The sequence below is a fragment of the Sycon ciliatum genome, chromosome 1, assembly GCF_964019385.1.
Source record: "Sycon ciliatum chromosome 1, ocSycCili1.1, whole genome shotgun sequence".
NCBI lineage: Eukaryota > Metazoa > Porifera > Calcarea > Leucosolenida > Sycettidae > Sycon > Sycon ciliatum.
Genome location: NC_088643.1, coordinates 309,358 through 329,437, shown reverse-complemented (window position 1 = coordinate 329,437; position 20,080 = coordinate 309,358). Strand labels below are relative to the sequence as shown.

General features: G+C 47.9%; 1 protein-coding gene and 1 non-coding gene across 2 annotated transcripts; one reads left to right on the top strand and one right to left on the bottom strand.

The window, feature by feature from the left end:
• The first annotated feature begins 95 nt into the window (after window positions 1-95).
• Window positions 96-177, top strand: Trnas-cga (transfer RNA serine (anticodon CGA)). Its single transcript has one exon. It is a non-coding gene; the product is annotated as a tRNA-Ser (tRNA).
• A 1,621-nt stretch (window positions 178-1,798) lies between these two features.
• On the bottom strand, window positions 1,799-20,080 carry LOC135809549 (copper-transporting ATPase 2-like). Its single transcript, XM_065322919.1, has 19 exons — window positions 18,998-20,080; window positions 17,538-17,924; window positions 16,752-16,915; window positions 16,232-16,393; window positions 15,874-15,950; window positions 14,477-14,627; window positions 11,384-11,494; window positions 10,889-11,011; window positions 10,038-10,126; window positions 9,326-9,456; window positions 8,703-8,857; window positions 7,918-8,043; window positions 7,175-7,390; window positions 6,378-6,563; window positions 5,686-5,821; window positions 5,174-5,454; window positions 4,527-4,730; window positions 4,061-4,281; window positions 1,799-2,901 (listed from the first exon to the last, which is right to left on the bottom strand). The coding sequence occupies exons 1-19, from the start codon at window positions 19,773-19,775 to the stop codon at window positions 2,772-2,774; spliced, it is 3,828 nt and encodes a 1,275-aa protein (XP_065178991.1). The 5' UTR covers window positions 19,776-20,080; the 3' UTR covers window positions 1,799-2,771.

Sequence of the window (20,080 nt, the reverse complement as noted above, 5' to 3'; positions counted from 1 at the left end):
CACGTCTTCGCTCTACATGCACTGCTGCTGCATGCAGCACGACACTCTGCAGATCTGCCAACAAAACAACGCTAGAACTGAGAGGGAAAGGCGACGCAGTGGTGGCCGAGTGGTTAAGGCGATTGACTCGAAATCAATTGGGCTCTGCCCGCACAGGTTCGAATCCTGTTCACTGCGATGGTTGATTCTTTTTTTCTTTCCTTTTTTCGTCTTTTTCTTTTGCATTCCTTGTCACCCTGGAAACAAGTGTAGTCAAGTAGTAGATTGCATGTCTGTTTTGTTTTACTTCACCAAACCAGATACACAACAGGCATTTCTGTCTTCTCGTCTAACCATTATGGCTAGACTCTCACAGTCTCAGTAAAAGAAGTGAGCTGACTCGTTTTATTAATTTTTAGATCAAGAGTACGCTGGTTGTACAGCGACTCATACAGTAATGATCACCATCGATGCACCGACACTGCTACAGAAAATTGTTTCTTGCAATCCACACCCACTTTTCCACTGGACCCATCAGTTCACACCAGACAGCTAGTTGTACATCAAGAGTACATAACCCCCAAAGAGTGTGCAACTCCACTATGGGTGCTGTCCCGACAGAATTTCAAGTTGACGTCATTTTGATGATGCAGTGCGCACTGTACACGGACTATCAGACGAATCCGGAACCTGTGGTTGACCGAAGCCGATCGATCCTGTACAAATAATTACAAAGAAAAACGTGTGATGCGTTGACACCCGTACACATGTTGTAAATCACTGGTGCAAGGAGCATTGCGTCATAAATAATGACGTCAACTTGAAATTCTGTCGGGACAGCAGGGTATGTGGGAGTTGCACACTCTGGGGGGTTATGTACTCTTGTGTACATGTATAGAGTCTATCACAACTCCCTGGCTCACACACTGCCCGTGCCTGTTTTGGCATTCTGATTGCCATGCGGACAAAGCAAAGCAATGCTATCCGGTCCAGCGCACCCCGACGACCTCACCCAGGCATGCACACGGCAACTACCACACTGGACCAAAAGCACAAGTGATACACAATGTCACCACAGTAGTACAATACACCTTTCTTCTTCTTTCAAACCCAGCATTATATTTCCGGTGTCCTATTCTTTCTTTGCATCATCGTTTTAGGCCATCATTTTTTATATCTATGTTTCGCGTCGTCCGCACGCATACGTTTTGATTTTTTTCGGAAAAAAATAAAAAAATCGAACATGCACGGTGAGTGTACCAGGTGTACGATCGCACGATCCAGTATGAGTCATGAGTGTGGACTGGTTGCATACGGCGAAGCTGAGATTCAGAAATGGCCTTGAGGCCGGCGCTGGCGTTCGTAAATCGTCGGCATCTGCGAGCAGTATTCTATGACTAGTATGAGCTTACACCAGACCGCATCGATTGCTTCAAGCTGAGAGGATGCGTCATTCCGGAGCTCTTTACACCGCTGCTGAAGTCTGAGTACAATAATCCAGCGAACAGTATGGGCGGTTGCCTCCTCTGTCCAAAGTGAATATTTACTCATGCTCAAAAACCCAAACTTTGTCCTTCGACGCACGACTTTTCTTTCGAATGTACAACATGAACGAACCATTGTGCTATGTACAGCTCTAGCTAATTCTATACACCTCTGATGAGCTTTTTTTTATTATTTTGCAACTTTTTATTTTTTTCCACCTCTCGCATATGATTCTGGAAGTTGAACTGACGCGAAACATAGATATAAAAAATGATGGCCTTATGCGGCCAATAAAAACACGCTTCAAAGTACTAGTGACATCATTGTGCACCAATTGAGTTGCTCGAGCAGTGTGCCCAGATGGTTTCAAGCAGTTTGAGGCAAATAACCGTGTGTTGCCTATGCTAGATAACTACTATTCAGCAGATAAAAAAACTAGAATATAATTATACATGTACATGAATTGCCCAATGCTGTACATGAATTGCAAAAAAATAGAAGTACGAAAAATACTATGTCTATGGTGGAGCGGTTAGCGTGTGTGTACTCCTGACACGAATAGAGCCACCCGATAAGCGCTAAGAGCGTGATAAATATGAAACTCAGAGATGTATTTGATTTTTTTAACAACATTTACCAACAACAGCACTAAATTTATGATCTTATCAGTTTGATGGAGGTGAAAAAGGGAAGACTGTGCGTGCAACGCTATGTGGAAGAGTGTAGCCACTGGCATCATAGCTCGTACCGCATGCGCTCCGGTACGCAGCAGAGCGCGATGGAGGGAAGTAAATCCGGGGGAAGCGGGTGGACACAGCAAGCGCTAGCTATGCCCAGCAGCACAGACGCCGTGTGGTGTGTGCAAGTGACTGTGTGTGACCCATGCCAGCATGAACCAAGAATAAACGAAAGCTTGGTAAAACACACACACAGATAATGAGAAGATAAGAGAGGTACAATGTGAAAGACAACTGGATGTAACCATGGCAACATACCTACCCAGCGACGGCGGTACACAACAGCATCGGTACGTACAATATAGGGTATAAGATTTGACCAGCAAACCAAGGTGACATGTTCAGCTGCGCAGCAAAAGCCACCAGCTCGACCATCTCTAAAAAAATTCAATACAACTTCACGGGAAGTTCTTAAAAATAGAATTATAAATAGAGGCTCGGACAACATAACAAAAAATTGAGCACTCAAGTCGGACAGATCATCTCGCACATCAAGTAGCGCCAAACACGGTGCGGGGGAGGGGGGGGGGGGGGGGGGGTTGGGGGGTGATAACAGCATACGCCAGTAGACTATACTTCTTCGTCCATTCTTACTGCTTGATACTGGTGAGAGGAGCGCATCATGCACACTGATGATGGCCAGTCGGCGAAGACAAAGTGAGATTGTACACCTACATCTTCTAGCTTGGGCTTGCGATATCTACACGAGACAATATTCCAAGCATAAAATTGTACATGTACTCAAATATCATCATGACATCCCAATGGAGGACTGGGTTCAAATCGCACCTTGCTAGCCCAGAGATGCAGAATATTACCCAGCACCTAACTATCTTTATGACTTCAAAGTATCTTTGAGCTGGATGGCTACTACCAAGAGTAAATACCCCCCCCCCCCCCCCCCCCCCCCAGAGTGTGCAACGCCTGATCCAGCTCTGCATAGGGTCTTGGTCGAGCATAGTCGGATCTTCTGATGTCATGTGTACACTCCACACAAGCGCAAGGCCGGTCTCGAGGCAGGGCATCGCTGTTTTCGATCCGAGACTACCCGCGACTCCCCGGGTTCCCCTCAGATGTGTACGGTATTATGACGCAAAGATCCGATTACGCTCGACCAAGACCCTATGCAGAGCTGGATCAGGTGTTGCACACTCTGGGGGGTTATGTACTCTTGCTAATACCAAGAGTAAATAAGCTCCCAAGAATGTGCAACTCCTGATACATTTTCTACAGGATTTGCCGACGGCGAAAACTCACATCACGTTGTGTAGTGTTCCCGGTGTACGTTGCCAGCCAGTTTTTAGCGAGCAGTGGAGTAATAAAAATAGTGTAGGAGTTGCATTATTTGATAGAAAGTATATTTTTCACAGTTAGGAGTATTTATTTGTACTACAGTAGGCTGTAGCACTCTCTGTGACAAAAGCTCACTGCGCTTATGCAACTCGCCAGCATGATCATGGGATTCATGGCAGATATTCGGATTGCGCGCATGCTATCCTTCATTGTTTGTACATGTAGTACACAATGCACTTGGAACATGTGGTGTGAGAGTCGCCGTCGGGACCCCATGTTCAGAGTTGCACACTCTTGGGGGGTTATTACTCTTGCTACTACTGGATTGAGTTTGTCTGGGGGGGGGGGGGGGGGGACACGAAGGGATTGCTATACACAGGTATGGACCCGCCTCTCGACACCGGGAGTACAGCTCGCTCGACTCTACTCTACTGAGTGACTAGGGCTCACACCGTGATCTGGACCTAACCATTATGCAACACAACAACAACGACGACGACGACAACAACCACAACAACCATCGTGAGAATAATAGATTTCAAACAACAACAACACCTGAAACTAACCGTTTGAGGAGGAGAGAAGAGGAGACGACAGAGAGTGAGGACATAGCCATGCCGGCGCTGGCCATCCAGGGCTGGAGAAGAATACCGACCGGCGCAAGGATACCAGCGGCTATCGGTATAGCCAGCATGTTGTAGATCAGGGCCCAGAAGAAATTGTAGCGAATACGCCGCACGGTATGACTGCTGAGGTCTATGGCGTATATCACATCACTGAGGTCATCCTATGTACAGGAAGAACAGGCACACATGCATGCCAATGCTGTGTCAATGTCATGTGACAAAGTTTGTGAAGAAAGTGACCTTGGCATGTGGATTGCGGACAGTGGAACCAACATGGCCGACATCATGTGACCCATAGACGCACGGGTTGACTGGAGTTGGAATCAACATGGCTGTCCCCTCTAATAGTCACGTGACAGATATGAAACCACTCCGGTACTAGTATTCATGTCATGATGTCACTTACTCTGATAAGGACAATGTCGGCGGCTTCCACAGCTACGTCCGTGCCCGTTCCCACGGCAACACCGACGTCGGCCTGCGCCAGGGCTGGTGAGTCGTTGACCCCGTCTCCGACCATGGCCACGACGTGTCCACTGCGCTGTAGTTGATTCACTACGCTCACCTTGTCACCGGGAAGTACTTCGGAATGGACATCCGTGATACCCAACTACATGTCATGGAGGAGCAAGACATACAAACATACACATACACAGACACAAATACACGTACGCACGCACACAAACACAGACAGGCATACACACACACACACACACACACACGCACACACACAGCTACTCATCATACAGGCAATTGGTAGCGGGCACACGAGAGAGGGCTCTGATCACGCGAGTACGGTATTACTCAGAATTGAGCTCTACGCATCTGTGAGTGAAAAGGTTCCATTCATGTCTTAATAGTTCACCATTAACGGCGGCAATTTCGGTAGAAATACCAGGCACCTAAATTTAGATTACACCTAAATGACACAGTAGTATGTACTGTATGCGAAGGGAATGTTGGTCACCGAATTCTAAGTTACACCTGAAACCTGGCAGGTCTCCGACACCGAAATTTCAATACACCTAAAATTCCAGGTTTTACAGTACTGACCTGTTTGGCTAGGGCATTGGCCGTGCGAGAATTATCTCCAGTCAACATGACAACGTTGAGCTTCATCGACTTCAATGCAGCCACCACCTGCTGAGCTTCTTTCTTGAGCTGTGCCGCTAGGATCACAGCCGCCGCCGGTCTGTTGTCAACGGCAACGAGAACAACGGTGGATTGCTGCTGTTCGTGCGTGGCTAGTCGTGAGTCGACGGCTTGGCTGATGGCGACGTTGTGTTGCTCCATCCAGCGACGGTTACCGACCAGTACGTTATACTGTTTTCCAGCTGAGGTTAGCAATGACATAGAGGTAGTAACCAACAGCAAAATAAGGCACGAGAAACAGGCTGGAACATCAAGTACATTTCCGACTACACAATGACACAGTGACCAAACAGCTCAGTCTCCTCACAAACTCTATTTTCGTTTCTGACTTCCTCACAAAGAAAGCGCACGGAGGGTCATAACTAAACTTTCTGTTTCATGAAAATTATTGATAATGCCGGATGGCTCCTTACCGTCTGGTGGCGGTGATGATGATGGTGATGCTGAGCGAGACAACATTGTGTCCAGTCCCTCCACTGTACAGGCTATGCCAAGACCGGGTGTCGCCGTGAAACCGGACACCTTGCCAACAGTATCCACGCCAAGTTGCTATGGGGACAGGGGCAGAAACAACAAGAACACTGTCCACTGCAAGGAAGAAAATCCATTTAAGTACTCGTCTGGGAGAAGGAAATTTTACTCAGTCTCAGCATGCTGCAAATTCTGCGACAGGAAATTTCACACTAAACTTGACGATGCCAAGCGTACGACTTTGACATTTCCTTCCGCACTGATTGCTTGATTCTCGTTTCTTACACAACATGGACAAAATCAAATGCTGAGCGGCCAAAGCTGCGGGCAAGTGCCGTAGATAAGAGAAATGAGGCTACGCGACATGCATAGGATGCTCTGGTATCAAACTGCACGATGTTAAACTTAAAATAGACATGGTCGTGTACATTGAAATGCGATGGGATGACCGGGGCCGGCACTGTTACTGCTTTTAGCGTGCACATGTACTGTATCTGTAGTTCATGTACATACTGTACACATGGACCACTGGCAGTGCTCACAGCGGCTGCAAGGCCAGCGCCCCGTGGCCGCTTGACTTCTCAACGGGTTTCAATGTCGGCGACAGTACAACTGGTCATGCCCTGTGCCATACCTTCTTGCCATACACGGCAATAGCTCTGCCAATGGAGTGTTCACTATCCGATTCAGCAGTAGCCACAGCAGCAAGGATCGTGGACTGTGGCAAGAGTGCTGTGTCATCAGAAAGGTAAATGACTTTCTGGACTGTCTGCTGGCTTGCCGTCAGCGTGCCCGTCTTGTCAAACACAACCGTGTCCACCTACGTGATTACGTACATACATACAGACATACAGACAGACATACAGACAGACATACAGACAGACAGACATACAGACAGACAGATGGACAGGCAGACATATGCACACAAACTGGTCAAAACACTGTTCACATTTATACATTTCATTTCCATACTTACTTTGTGATTGTTATCTACATTGTAGCATTGCAAGAACCTTACGACTTATTCACATCAAGCATTTTCGCAAACAAGAAATCACCCAACCGAAGAGAATCATACGGAAACAAAAGAAATGCAACTGTCAAAGGTGAGCAGTGCATGGCAATGGAAGAAAAAAGACAGCCAAAAGAGTGGAAGAGCTGGGGACTGCATAAAGCATGACACACTTGAATGACTTTGTTGAAAGTGAGGATTGAGGAACGAAACAACACAACAGGGTCAACGATTTTTCTCACTTCTTCAACCGGGGCTACCCACCGTGCTACGCCTCTCGCTGATGACACCACAGAAAATGACACTTTCTCACATATCTGACATGAGAACAACAGCCCCCCCCCCCCCCCCCCCTTAGCAAGCGGTAGTTACAAAGAGCAGGGTTTCCTTCACCCAAGTGAAAGGACTGTTTGACATACCTTGTGTGCAGTCTCCAGCGGCTCACCGCCCTTGATGAGTATTCCGTTCTGCGCGCCCACACCGGTACCAACCATGACAGCCGTCGGTGTGGCCAGACCCAGTGCACACGGACACGAGACACAGAGCACAGCAATGGCAGCCATCGACGCCACCTGGAAGCTGAGGAACTCCTCAGAGTGGTCCTCCGCGCTGCTCAGTGTACAGTTGTTGAACGACTGCAGAAGCAGCAGCAGCAGCAGCAGCAGCAGCAGCAACAGCAGCAGCAGAAGCAGAAGCAACAGCAGCAACGACAAGGGCAGACAGCAACGTACACACGCACATCAGCAAAACAGTGGAGCCTACTTAACACAAACACGCATAAAACCAAGTCTAGGTCTGACAACACAAAATAAATCTCAGATTGGAATACATAATATGTACAGTAAAACCTGTCTAAGCCGATGACTGCTCAAGGGACCTTACACGTGGCCATCGTGTACAGGGATGGCCGCCTTATCCAGGGTCACCCGACTGGAAATAACATCCCAGCAATCAGTGTGAATGCTCCTTGTCACGGGCAGTGCCCGGTCCCAACACGCCCGAATAAGGGGAGCTCTAATGTACTTGCAGTTAGAATTGTGAGATGAAAGCAATGATGAAGTCAAGCATAGTTCATGCCACATGGTGCAGTGCGTGCATGCATGAATGAATGTGAGGTTAAAGCACTGGGGAAGCCATGCACAGCTCATGGCACATCACCAACCTGTTCCAAGGCGGATGGGTGAAGCAGCCCTATCGTCATCCAGATGACAAACGTCAGCACAGAGAGCGAGATAATGGCTGGTACAAACACAGAAGCCAGCTTGTCAGCAAAGCGTTGAATAGGGGCCTGAGAGAGACACACACACACAAACACACATACATACACACACACACACACACACACACACACACACACACACACACACACACACACAAAAGCACACAACAACAAAAACATCAAACAAAGTGATCCATGCATGATAACCAAGCAGAACAAGCCCTACATTGAAACTACATCTGCGAACAGTACAATACCAGTCTTCACATTTGACAAGAGCTTGATCACCCACACAATCACATCCCAGCAATGGTCCAACTAAAGATGAGCAGCACACAAAAGTAGATCGCCAAACTGTTGTGGCATTCCTTGTGAACCCATGCAACTGAGAGTAGTCATATAATGATAGATGAATATTCATTATTCCTCAAACCTGTGACCATTGGAGACTTTTCAACCGAAAGTTCGTCTCAACGGTGTTCTTCATCGGTAAGGATCACTGTGTACCGTAATGTCGCGTATTAAAGCCGGGTTTATTCCTGCAGGAGCCGACGGCAGGGCCAGGCTTATATTCAAACCAGGTATCTCTAGGTATGTCAACACTAAAACTAGGCTTATGTGCCGACAATGTATGTTGAAAATCAGGCTTGTATTCAAAACAGGCTTCTATATGAGACAGGCTTTAATACAAGACACTCCGGTATACTAGGCTAAGCAGCGGTGTTTACCTTGGAGGTCTGCGCGTCTTCGACCAGCTTGACGATCTGTGCAATGGCGGAGTCGGCACCAACATGAGATGCTCGGACGGTGATGGACCCATGCTGGTTAACAGAGCCGCCAAACACTTTATCAGATACCGTCTTGGTGACTGGACGTGATTCACCTACGAAACAGGGCGGGGAAGGCAAGCACCCAGGAGAAGCACATATCAGTACAAGCAAGTCCTAAACAGCACTGGGCAAGCTCTGGGCCGGGGTTAGGGCTGGTGAGCAGGATGTAACCATGGTACTATCCATAATGCAATCTACACTCCACAGTAAAGTGACAGACTAAACATGGCCACTAGCATGCATGGAATAAACAAGGGTACATGTACATATACATGTACGTGCAAGCGCTATTTGAGGTCACGTGTGCAGGCATCATATCAAAGAGAAGAAACATAGTAGCTGGGGTTTCCCCAAAACGCAGCACATCAGAAACACAGACTCTCAAGAGCAGCAGCGAAAGCAGCAGAGCCCAAACACTGTCAGGAGCCGGGCCCAAACCCGACTCAGCAGCAGCAGCACTGCCAGCAACAGAGGCCAAACACTATTCGGCAGCATTAGAGTGTTGTTGTTACCCTCCTCACCCGTCAGCATACTCTCGTCGACCGATGTAGAGCCGGTGACGACGACACCGTCCACCGGTACCTTCTCACCGGGCAACACCTTCACAACATCACCACGCTGAAGAAGAGCAGTCTCTACACATTCTTCACCACTGTTGCAGAGACAAACAGAGGAAGTGAAACAGTGACAAAAATAGTGGTAGCTAAGTTGGCGATAATTGTATAGGAAAGTGCACAGACAAAGGCAAGCGAAACTGAGACACTAAGGGAATGCACATTCTTCACTACTGCAGAGACAAAGGCAGTGAAACAGTGACAACAAATAGTACTTCAAAGTAGTAGCAACACCGGCAATAATTTTACAGTAAAGTATTTGCTCCCCGCACTTAAGCTCCAGTGTAGGCACACTGGAGCAAACATTTCCCTATAAAACAGTAGCACTGACTGAATGCCCAATATACAAGCAGTTGTACTTCCTCCTGAAATGTGGCACATTTCCTGAACGATTATCGATCACAAAAAGCCCAATCCCAGCGTACACAGGAAATGCATGCAAAGTTGCACTAGGTGAAGTCCAACTACTGCAAAAGCCTCTACTCTAACGAGCCGCAATTTTAACGATTTCCTAATGTTGACCGGTTTATGTGTACCAACGGTAACGATTCTCACTCATTCTCAACGCTCACTAGCAGACAAGGAGTAGAAAAATACAGTGTGCGCAAGTTAAACTCACGTTACAGAGCCGTCCGCGCCAAATTCCAGTACGGTGGCGCTGGGTGCCTGCAGCTGCATCAGCTTCACCAGTGCATCCGATGTCTTGCTCTGCATGCACACACACACATACACACACACACACACACACACACACACACACACACACACACACACACACACACACACACACACACACACACACACACACACACACACACACACACACATGCACACACACAGACACACACAGAGACACAGACACACACAGACAGACACACATACACACACACACACACACACACACACACACACACACACAAATACACAAACATCATCCATACATTTTTCGATTTTTTTCAGAACTTTGAAGCTCCAGTGTAGCTTTGTCATCTTTCCACTACACCTCCAACTCGCAACACACAAAGTCCCCGGCTACACCACGTACAACGGTTCATAGTGTAGCCGGGGACTTTGTGTGTTGCGAGTTGGAGGTGTACCAAAAAGATCATCCATACACTTGACTCAAACACATCTCACAAAACTGTGCATATGTCCTTGCCGCAGACACTCACAGGCTGACAAGGTTACGACGTTCGCCAGCAGCCTGGTTTCAACCGACATCAGTTGATTTGAAGTGGGGAAAAAGACAATCGGGAGAGCTTGCCAATTCATCTAAGAAGTTTGACGATCAACTCCTTTCAGAATTGATGATCAAACAAAACACACACTGAGGGATCATGCAGAGATGATGTGCGATGTAATACAGACGTGAATGACCATCCAGTGAGTCTCTACGCTGCACCCGTGCACATATTTCCCTGATGCTATTGAAGAGAGCTCCACACAAGTTGCACACAAGCTGCACAATACCTTGGCTTTATGTTCCAGCCAGCGTCCCAATGAGATGAACGTCAGCAGCATGGGACCAGTCTCGAAGAAGGTGTGCGGTGTTTTGGGACCGTTGCGCATCAAGGCAAATATCACCACCACCACCTAACAGATCAGAACATACAGACACAGCTCATACTTCTAGAAGAACTGTGTACTTCAGAAGTACCTTGCAAACAAATAAATTCAGCCATAACATATCTTAGGCCTCGAAGGCTCAGGCTGAAAATAGCCGGTCATTGATATGAGCTGGATAGTTGTTGATATACAGTATCTGGGGCTCGGAAGATGGTGATCTGCAAAATGGGTACCCGAAGACCCATTCTACACATGCAACCACAAAACCGCATCGAGACACCAAAAGTTGCGGAATGCAAGGTAGGTATACGAACACGTAAATTCTGTTTAAACGATTCACCGCGTACTCTTGTCGAAAATGAAACCATTAAACTGCGTGGGTTCAATAGATAGACGTACCGAGTAGACATACGCTAGCGTGGTCGACAGTACAATCAGCACGTCCATGTTAGCGGAGTGGTGCTTCAGTGAGGCGTACGCCGACGAGTAAAAATGACGACCGCCACCAAACTACAAACCAAGAACACACACAAATACATACATACAATATTTAAACTGCACTTTCACAAGGGGGGGGGGGGGGAGGGGGCGGAGAGGGAGGCCCAAAAAGCCCAAGTATGCACAGAAAGCTCAATATGTCATGTGTAAGGGGCCGTTTACATGAGGAAAATAAGCCCGGGCTTATTCGCCTCGGGCTTATTTTTCAACCGTTTACATGACGGTTGTACGGGGCTGAGTTCAGGTGAGTGACTGCGAGTTCTGCGCGCATTATATTTTTCAAATCGCACATGAACGCAGTGGTAAATGTTCGTGTTTGATGAAATTTGGATCAAGAAATGCCGGCTCAGGTTTCTACTGCCTTTCCAATTGTCACTTATTTTTCGAGAAGGTGAAGGATGGGCTAGGACCTTCCACTGGACAAAAACCAGAAGAAAACATACCAAGAAATAAATAAAAGAGACGCACTGTCCACGGCCACATTTTCTCAGGTTCACGAGGCAAAATCGAAAAATACGGAAAAACTCGCTTATAAGCCCTTCTTGACCGTTTACATGACAAAATAAGCCCTGGGGGTTGGATAAGCTCGGGGGTCAAGGGTAGGGCTAGTTCAGCTCGGGGCGAGCTGAATAAGCCCGCCTGACCATGTAAACGCGCGCTCTAAAATGACTGGGTGACTGATCAAGGCGGGCTTATCGTAAGCCTAGGGTTGAATAAGCCCGGGCTTATTTTTCTCATGTAAACGGCCCCTAACATTGGCAGTCCAGTAGGCGCGTACATGTGCGCGAATGAAGTACAAAGTCACAGGGCAGGCTGTATGCACTGCATTCGAAGTGACGTAACGAATACACGAATGTGACGTAAAGAATACTCGAATGTGACAACCGGACAAATACTCTAATATTCGAATATTCGTTTCACCACTACTCGTAATTAGAAGACAGCAGGTGATCTGGGCTCTAACAACAGGAGAATTTGGAAGCGATGTCATGCAGAGACCGCTAGAGACACCAGCATTGCCATACAGTACCCTTAGCACACAACAGCTTTGCATCGAGTGCTTTCAATCATCACATGGGTATGAAACGTGAGCAGCGGAGGACAGAAAGCTGCACATTGGGACTAGAGACACTTGTACAGGGAGTTGTGCTAGGTAGTGCAGTAAAGAACAGGTCACAGGGAGTTATGCTAGGTAGTGCAGTAAAGAACAGGTCACAGGGAGTTATGCTAGGTAGTGCAGTAAAGAACAGGTCACAGGGAGTTATGCTAGGTAGTGCAGTAAAGAACAGGTCACAGGGAGTTATGCTAGGTAGTGCAGTAAAGAACAGGTCACAGGGAGTTATGCTAGGTAGTGCAGTAAAGAACAGGTCACAGGGAGTTATGCTAGGTAGTGCAGTAAAGAACAGGTCACAGGGAGTTGTGCTAGGTAGTGCAGTAAAGAACAGGTCACAGGGAGTTGTGCTAGGTAGTGCAGTAAAGAACAGGTCACAGGGAGTTGTGCTAGGTAGTGCAGTAAAGAACAGGTCACAGGGAGTTGTGCTAGGTAGTGCAGTAAAGAACAGGTCACAGGGAGTTGTGCTAGGTAGTGCAGTAAAGAACAGGTCACAGGGAGTTGTGCTAGGTAGTGCAGTAAAGAACAGGTCACAGGGAGTTGTGCTAGGTAGTGCAGTAAAGAACAGGTCACAGGGAGTTGTGCTAGGTAGTGCAGTAAAGAACAGGTCACAGGGAGTTGTGCTAGGTAGTGCAGTAAAGAACAGGTCACAGGGAGTTGTGCTAGGTAGTGCAGTAAAGAACAGGTCACAGGGAGTTGTGCTAGGTAGTGCAGTAAAGAACAGGTCACAGGGAGTTGTGCTAGGTAGTGCAGTAAAGAACAGGTCACAGGGAGTTGTGCTAGGTAGTGCAGTAAAGAACAGGTCACAGGGAGTTGTGCTAGGTAGTGCAGTAAAGAACAGGTCACAGGGAGTTGTGCTAGGTAGTGCAGTAAAGAACAGGTCACAGGGAGTTGTGCTAGGTAGTGCAGTAAAGAACAGGTCACAGGGAGTTGTGCTAGGTAGTGCAGTAAAGAACAGGTCACAGGGAGTTGTGCTAGGTAGTGCAGTAAAGAGCAGGTCACAGGGAGTTGTGCTAGGTAGTGCAGTAAAGAACAGGTCACAGGGAGTTGTGCTAGGTAGTGCAGTAAAGAACAGGTCACAGGGAGTTATGCTAGGTAGTGCAGTAAAGAACAGGTCACAGGGAGTTGTGCTAGGTAGTGCAGTAAAGAACAGGTCACAGGGAGTTATGCTAGGTAGTGCAGTAAAGAACAGGTCACAGGGAGTTATGCTAGGTAGTGTAGTAAAGAACAGGTCACAGGGAGTTGTGCTAGGTAGTGTAGTAAAGAACAGGTCACAGGGAGTTGTGCTAGGTAGTGCAGTAAAGAACAGGTCACAGGGAGTTATGCTAGGTAGTGTAGTAAAGAACAGGTCACAGGGAGTTGTGCTAGGTAGTGTAGTAAAGAACAGGTCACAGGGAGTTGTGCTAGGTAGTGCAGTAAAGAGCAGGTCACATGACATAGCATGTGTGCATGTACAGCGCTGGCCAGAGAAATCCAACCCCATCAATAAAGTAGCGTTGCGTTCGAGTGCGGAAACCAGTATGTGTAGTGCTAGGGCTGCACAGCGCTCGGTGCTATTTTATTCATGAGGTTGGATTTCTTTGGCCAGCACTGCACATGTACCACAGTATCTTGCCTGTGTCATATAGAAGCCTGTTTCGAATACCAGCCTGTTTCGAATACCAGCCTGATTATCAAGATGCACTGGTGGCACACAAGCCTGGCTTTAGTGTTGATACACGTAGAAAATCTGGTTCGAATAGAAGCCTGATGTGAATAGAAGCCTAGCGCTGACATCGGCTTATACAGGAATAAGCGAGGCTTTAATACGCGACATTACGGTACACGAAAACCTTCACGTGCGCACACACACACACACGTCTCGTAACACCAGCAGCCCTAACCTGTGCTATACTGCAGAGTATCAGCAAGAGCAGGTTGTGCACGGAGAGGCCATCGATGACAAACGTAGCCTGGCACGGTCGATGCAGAGCTAAGGAGATGATGAGCGTCGGCACTGCCGTTAACAATGAGAGCAGGAACGCTTTGCGCCATCTGCAGGCACACAGTTATACAATAAACATGGAACAGTATATCGTGAGCACTGTTACACGCGCATGCACAGTTACACAAAAAACATGCAACAGTGTAGAGTGAGTACACATCATGTACTTCGAGTACATGTACAGTTGTGCTCCGTGGAATCCGACCCAAAATGCAAAACTAGCGCTCTGGAGTGGCCTGGACCAGTTCAGTTCTGATTACATCATTGTGCTATTTGTACATGTGTGCGTCCAGCCGCATCTGTACCACTTCCAGGGCACCAAGGGTTGTTCAAGCTGAGGGCACTGAGTACACGAGTACGCACTTTTTGAGTCGGATTTCGCCAAGCTCAACAGTACACGCACACTGCACACGCACACTGCTATACAGCACACTGTACACGCTACCAAATGCTAACAACAAGACTAATGAACCAATACATGCGAAGTCCAGGGTAGTAGCGGGTACACAGTAGCCAGTTCAGCCATGAGAAAGGGGGGGGGGGGGGGAGTAGGCGATTGCCACTGGGGGATCAAATTAACAAAGGGCTTAATTAGAGCCAATCCTCTTCACACAGCAATGAGAAAGGGAGCAGAGAGCTATGTGATTGCAGCTGGGGGGGGGGATCAAATTGACAAAGCGCCTTGGTTGGAGACAATCCCATTCGCACACCAGCCATGACAACACCAACCACACCACCCGCTGAAGGCTAGCATACATAGAGGAAGAGTTTGCTGCAGTTTTTAAAACGATATGACTGTTTCAAATGCAGAGCTACAGCCGTGGCCAAAGAAATCCAACGCACGAATCGAAAGCAACATCGGGTGTCCACTTCAATTACAGCTTGCACGGTCCCAAAGCCCATCAGAGGGCAGCAGGGGCCGTGGCGCTGCTTCCAGACCCTGGCACGGATTTCTTTTACCATAACTGTAGTACTGGTACTGGTCAGTAAGGTTAGAGTGTGCACTTGGTTTTGGTGTTGGTGTTGGTACCGCAATCAATCCAAACAAAAGAAGCAAACTAGTCAGACTTCTCCTGTCCCGCAGTAAGAATAGGAATAAATGATGGCCGCCGTACAGACTACAGAGTACTAGTAGTGGCACAGAGTGCACTCATGAACAAGCTCATGCCGGTATATTCACATGTGTGCTAGGCTGCTAGCCCACACAAACTGAACAAACACACACACACTCACGCGCGCGCGCGCGCGTGTGCACACACACACACACACACAGCAGCAGCAGCAGCCGGAACTAACTTTGCAATGTCCTGTTTGTGACTGAGCGTCGACACACGATCACTCTCGCATGCCAACTCCGCAGTGAAGCCAGCCTCCTGAAAACACACATAAACACCACAGAAAAATGCAACACCATACAACAGTGAACGCATTGTCTCAAACACCCAGTGCACACTCCCAGACCACAGACAGAAATTACAAGAAGATGATCGAGACAATTTCCTAGGTCAATTCCACAGCTTTCAAAAATCCGAAAGTGTATTCTTGTGCAACAAAAATAAACGGGTGAAGAATGATTAGTTGCACCTGAACCCCTTGGGATACTATTGGGGGGGGGGGGGAGGTTGGACTCCCCTGGTCAGTACAGTACGCTCACCGTGATGCAGGCAATGATGTCTCGCGGGCCGATAATGCTAGCATCATACTCCACTCGGGCACTGGAGGTGGATAGACCGACTGTGATGGACTTCACTCCGGATAGCTTAGCGACTCGGCCTTCAATGACGTTCACACAAGATGAACAAGTCATGCCGCCAACCTGCGAAAGCAACATCAACAAAATGACATGTCCTACAGAAGGCCATACTGCAGCTATTAAAGCTATAAAGCATACATCGTGAGTGGTATAAACATGAGATGTATGCCATGCAATCCATACACAAGTGTACAGAGATGAAAACATCAAACACCTGTCTATCTGTCTCTCCCTGTCTGTCTGTCTGTCTGTCTGTCTGTCTGTCTGTCTGTCTGTCTGTCTGTCTGTCTGTCTGTCTGTCTGCCTGTCTGTCTGTCTGTCTGTCTGTCTCCTTCACCCACCTCCTTATCACTAGATGTATTTACCTGTTTGCTCAGTAAACTGAAATCAAACCAAACCAAAACATAAAGTCCAAACGTACCACAAGGTTCAGTATGCTGGCTGTCGAGGCGCGCTGCTCCAGTACTCTGGCGGCAAAACCAACTGCGGCTATCTTGTCTGCAATCTCATCGGCAGTGATCTGACCAGGATGATAGGCAACATCAGCCTGACATGTCAACAGAGCAACGCGCACACTTGAAATACCTGCACGTTCACACACACACACACACACACACACACACACACACACACACACACACACACACACACACACACACACACACACACGCGCGCGCGCGCGCGCACGGGCACAAACACGTACACACACACATACACACACAGATACACACACACGCACACGTACACACACACGTACACATACACACAGATACACCAGGCACACATAGAAATGATTGCACATATACACATACACAGACAGGCAGACAAACAGACAGACAAACAAACAGACAGACAAACAAACAGACAGACAAACAAATAAACAGATAGAAACACACACAGAATCACACAGGAGTTTAAATACATACGATGTGCATGGCAACAAAGCACTCGAGACAAATATATAACTTATTGCAGTGGAGCAACTGGTGTCTAAACTCACACAATCACACCAAGAGTCCAAGACTATGCGACAAAAATCCAGCAAACACACATAGGCCTCTTAGGACCAAACACGTCAATACATGCTACATGCACACACACGCCCGCACAAGCCCCACCCTACACACACGTGCACACACACACACGTGCACACACACACACACGTGCACACACACACACACACACACACACACACACACATACTTACCTGGATGCTCGTTGAGTACTCTCTCTACTTTGGTTACACACGACGAACACGTCATACCCGTTACATGCAGAGTCACATGCCGTGTCACAGTTTCACACTGGCCCATATCCTCCAACAAGATCACACGATCGTCACCGTTGAAATGAACACGTCGATCGTGCTGCCCTTTCGGCTTTCTTTTCTTCCTGCCATTGGATGTGACCAGGACGCCAGTAGTGCGTCGCTGTGACTGAACAAACGACATTGCTTCCGGACTGTCCCTGTCCACCACGCTGTTAGTTTGGATCTCGGCCAAGCCAGCGGCAGCGGCGGCGTGCTTGCTCGTAGCGACGACGACGGGCGCAGCCTCGTCAACATCTGTGGTGTCGGTGCTATGCGATGCTGCCACTGCCATTGCACAAGAGCACAACGCCAACACCATTGTGAGAATAAAGATTTGAAATACCATTGCTGGTCCTCAACACATGCAGGAAACAAGTGAAACAAACTCCCGTAGAGCAAGAGTATAATGAAACCTCACTATAGAGTACTCTGGATATAACGTACAATGGAAAAATTCAAAGTACTACCGCATTTTATCGGTTATATATAAAGTCGACCTCAGCTATAAGTCAACCCCCAATGCTTGGGGCCGCGATTTACTGGTTCAATTTCAATATGATCAAAAGCAGTTGAACCCCGGTTGAAAGTCAAAAAAGGTACCCCTTTTTAATTCAGTTTTAGGTCATAACAGGTCGACTTGTAACTGGAAAATACGGTATTCTGAGGACCCTGCATTGTCATGCTACATCAGTCACTTGACATGGCATATACATGTAAGGTGCTTCGGTTAGAGGATAACCTTGGCAACAGATCATCCACGTGCTCAATGCGGGTGCTACCTAGTCAGAGCTTTCCCATACACCAGGTCAAGTGGAAGAAAATCTGTCTCCACTCAGAATGTTTTTTTTTTACAGTACAGTCGAACCTCTTTAATACGTCATAGTTGGTGCAGACAAGCGGCGGGAAGTGGCGTAGTGCGTACATTGAACTGAGCTGCAGTTGTGCAACAGGAGATCCACTTGAATCCTACTTGTATGCCCTACATCACTAAAATGATGTACAGTGAAACCTGTCTAAGATGACCGCTCAGGGGACCTTCAAAATGTGGTCTCTGTTACCAGGTGGTCTCCTTATCCAGGGTCATTTGACTGGAAATAGCTTCCCTTGATCCTGGCTGCAGTGGTCTTCTTGGACAGGTGGTCGCCTTTTCTGAGTGGTCTCCTAGACAGGTTTTACTGTACATGTAATCCCAGAATCTCATCATGACATCATGACATCATGACATCATGACATCATGACAGCAACCCATTCGAGCTGCACACTCTGGGCTTCATGTACTGCGCGTGTACAAAGGCCATTGCATAATGGGAAAAGACGTCTTATCCGGCTGAGCTATAAACGTGCGTGTGTGATCTTACCTGCTGGCGTGCATGATACGGTGATTGCGTCGAATCCACGGCCTTCGATAGCAGCGCAGAGAGTGTCGGCGTCGACCGCCTCGATCAGGAACTTGACAACGGCCTGGTTGCGCTCCAGGCTGACAGTGGCCGATATGACGCCGCTCTGCTCGTTGAGAACGTCCGTGATGCTGCGCACGCAAGAGTGGCACGTCATTCCGTCCACCGAGAATACGGCAATGTGCAGTCCACTGTCGCCGGACACAGGAAGTGCCGACGCCTGTGGCTGCAGCGCATTGGCGGCGGACGAGTCGCTCCGGATTTCCACGTCGAATCCCAAATCGTACACGACGGTTTTGAGTTCTTCCGCGCCGATACTGGGCGTGTGACGGATGGTGGCACTTCCCTCGGCCAGCGACACGACGACCGAGTTGACACCGGACAGCCCTCCAACCCGGTCTTCAATAGCTTTCACACATGACTGGCACGTCATTCCTGTAACGCTCAGAACACACTCGTGATCCTTGTGTACAGTTTCCAGGCTACTACTACTAGCATTTGTCTGTGTGGAGCTCAGTACACTGGCATCAAAGCCCATATCCTCGATACGTTCTGCGATGGTGCTGGCGCTGACAGCAGCCGGATCAAAACAAACCGTGGCTTTCTTGGCCTGCAGACTAACGGAGATGCTCTGGACTCCAGCACTATCGCCAACCATTTGCTCTATGGACTTCACACACGAATTGCATGTCATACCATCCACGCTGATCTCAGCTTGCACCCGCACTAAATCTGCCATTTTCACGATGCCAACGCAGGAAACTTCCTTCGCTTCTGAGACGAACAGGTGTGACAAAGGCAAATAAAAACTTCGCTTCTCTTGATCTACATTGTAGGGATTACTGCTTCATTTACGGACTGATATTTTTTTTATCTTACAAGTAACTTCGGAAGGAAATGCGTGAGTCACACAATCTGTAGTAGTATTCCACAACTAACTACTTACACAAGTGACTAGTCAAGTGACAACACGATCATGAAAAGCAGCCCACCTATGATACTGATCACCTCCGGAGCTCCACGTCCACGACTTTTGAAACGTTT